The 2,920-nt window shown below is 32.2% G+C and overlaps 1 protein-coding gene across 1 annotated transcript; it reads right to left on the bottom strand.

Moving 5' to 3' along the window:
• Positions 1-459: 459 nt before the first annotated feature.
• On the bottom strand, positions 460-2,136 carry LOC121130389 (CLIP-associating protein 2). The gene is made up of 4 exons (XM_040726144.2): positions 1,907-2,136; positions 1,673-1,850; positions 1,050-1,259; positions 460-972 (listed from the first exon to the last, which is right to left on the bottom strand). Exons 1-4 carry the CDS (start codon positions 1,966-1,968, stop codon positions 778-780), a joined length of 645 nt encoding a protein of 214 aa, XP_040582078.1. The 5' UTR covers positions 1,969-2,136; the 3' UTR covers positions 460-777.
• Positions 2,137-2,920: the final 784 nt, after the last annotated feature.

Raw genomic sequence — 2,920 nt, 5'->3', positions numbered from 1 at the left:
ATTATAGTTAGTATTTTATTAACAAATTAATTTCAAGCTTTAAATCTCAAACTCTGACGATCTTCTTATATTCTATAAAATCCTCAAAGCTTTACAACTCTACAAATCCATCGGGCTCTTGTATTTACTATTTGTCAACAACCACTAAAAAGGATACTTTATCAGAGAAAGGTTCTTGAAACTAAGCTTTTCTTCCATTCATTAGGATACAAAATCCTCACAGTAATAGGAAGATTGTTAATTGCCACATAGATTTACAAAATACGCATAGGATATAAACACACAATATTGTAAGATAATTTACATTCTAGGGATAAGGAAAGAAACAAAAGTGAGGTGTCGAAGTTAGCACAATAAAATCTATGATTGTGATAAATGATGAGTTATTGAAGTACATATTATGTATAGAGATATAATAGAAACAATACCAATTTTTCAAGAGAATGAATAGAGTAAATCTGAATTAAATGACTTATATTTGACTATTATCAATAGCAATCAATATCTAAGCATTGCCCAACACATTATTACATATGGAAAGAGATGAAGAGGAGGGGGAAGAAATTTGAGATTCCTTCGTGAGAGAAATACATTCCAATTACTAAATACATAATTGTTAGAAGGGTCAGCTTATTGTTAGGTACATAATAAAAAAAGATAAATATTAAATAAATATAAAATTTGGACAGACAAATCCAAAGCGGTATAAATTCAAAATCATTTCATCACAGTTTTTTGAGAGGGTCATTTATTAGTTTCTTATATATTTTGGTGCCATTAAGGTGTTGATATCATGGATTTCACAGGAGCAGTTTGAGTTTGTGCACGTTTAATATATAAATTCAACAATTTGAGTTGACATCCGTTTAATCCATCAAGATAGGGCTGGAGACCATCGCCAATAAGTTGATGAAGAGCAACCATGCAGAGCACTGCTGCTTTTCGTAGAGTACACTTTTCGTCATGGTAGGCCTAAAAAAATTAAATCAAATAGAGACAATAATACACTAACATGCATGAGGGGAGCCAAAAAAAAAATGATAATTTACCTCTATAAGCCCAGGCATCAACTCTTCCAAGTGCTGAGACAAAGCCTCCTTATTGTTTTCATGCTCGTTTACTTTGGTAAGCATTTTTATAGCAGCTTGATTATCTGGGAATTTACCACTCTTTATAATAGGATTTAACACACGGATCATCACGTCAGGGGATATAACCAAAGCCATGGATGCTGCACAACAATCGGCAGCTTGTCCTACCTAAATATACATTGATTTTAGGTTAGGACAACAATTAATGATGATGATTAGTGATAGAAAAATTGTTTAAATCCTCGCTTGGCAACTTTGATAGATGATTTATCTTCTCAAAAAGATCACTAAATATAGTATAGTTCTCCTAACTCGCTAATACGTTTAGAAATAATTAACAAGAGCACGTATATCTTGCATATTCAACATAAACCTACTTTATTCAAATGATTAAGGAGATTATGGCCAACCCTAACTATTCAATAACCCTATGCAAAACAATCTGAGTGGATATATAAGGATCCTCTCTGAGGTTGGAGTATGTTTTCTGCCTTTTTAAAATTTGAATATAATTTCAAATGTAATTTTTTTCTAATCTAAGTACGAGGTTTTAAAAGAGATGATAAAAATTTGAAACATACGTCTATTTCCTCGTCTTTGTGAGCTTCGAGTACTTTTAGAATGATACGCTCATTAAAAGCTTCAAAACTAGGAATAAGCTTCTCCTTCTTTAGCATTTCCGTTAAGACTCCGAAAGCGAGTGCTCTCGTCGATCCAACTTTGTCTGATAGTTGGCCCAAAACAAACACCATAACAGTCCTAAATAAGCATGTAAATAATTTCATTTATCATTACTTTTCCAGGGAATGACTTACCTAAAGTTTGCCAAGAGGATATCGCTTTTTGCATCACGAACGATTTGAACTAATTCATACATAATTGTCCAATGCTAAGGTGTATGAGCTCTTGCTTCAACAGGGGTATAAGTTCTATAGAAATGCAAAGAAGAAAGTATAAACTACTTTGATGATATTTCTATTTATCGATAGTATTTACTTGTAAAGATTATAACTAATAACTTCTTGGTACGATTTAATATTTGAAATACAGATATGACAAAAAAAAAAAATAATCAATAAATAAAAAAGTATCTACTTTTAGGGATCAAGAAAAGGTCGAAGGAAATACAAAAAGAAAAATAGATCAACGGCAGGCTAATTATAAAGCTAATCTTTATAAAAAGAAAAATCTAGAGACGTTTAATCCTTATGGAGATAAATTTATATTGAATGCAAAGATGTTAATGGAGTTCTTCGAAAGGGATTTTCCCCTGACATTCTCCATTATAAAAACTTATTTAATAGTTTGGAAATTCACAAAGATGACATCAACCGTATTAATGACCTTGAAAGTGGAGCAGTGTTTATAAAACTTAGCATGAAAATCCCAATTAAGGTTCTCTTAAAGTTTAAACAATTAGAAGAACAGAGAGAAAAATATACATTTGGGGGGTGGGGTGTCATACTACTTATAATAAAAGTCATTGTTGAATTGTTGACCGTGGAAAAGAATAGGGGGTGGAAATTTCGTTATCGTCGATGTAAAAAGGAAGGGTACCTGATAAGAACAGTGGCGCTATATAGTCCAAATGCTGATGACCCCTTTTTTTCAACGATATCGCCAATAAGTATCTATATGATCGCCCTGAACGAATGTCTACTGTGGGTGATTTTAATGCTATGAATGACTTTGTTAAGGCCACAATGGATTACTACAAGAATATGTAACTAATCCCAGTGCAGTAATCAAAATAAAGAATTGATAACTACTTTATGAATTTGGGACGTTGCATATCCCTAAGAAGCATTACCGCAGCACAGACTTGAAAT

This window comes from Lepeophtheirus salmonis, chromosome Z, assembly GCF_016086655.4.
Source record: "Lepeophtheirus salmonis chromosome Z, UVic_Lsal_1.4, whole genome shotgun sequence".
In the NCBI taxonomy this organism is placed as follows: Eukaryota; Metazoa; Arthropoda; class Copepoda; order Siphonostomatoida; family Caligidae; genus Lepeophtheirus; species Lepeophtheirus salmonis.
This window is presented reverse-complemented; position numbering and strand designations above follow the sequence as displayed.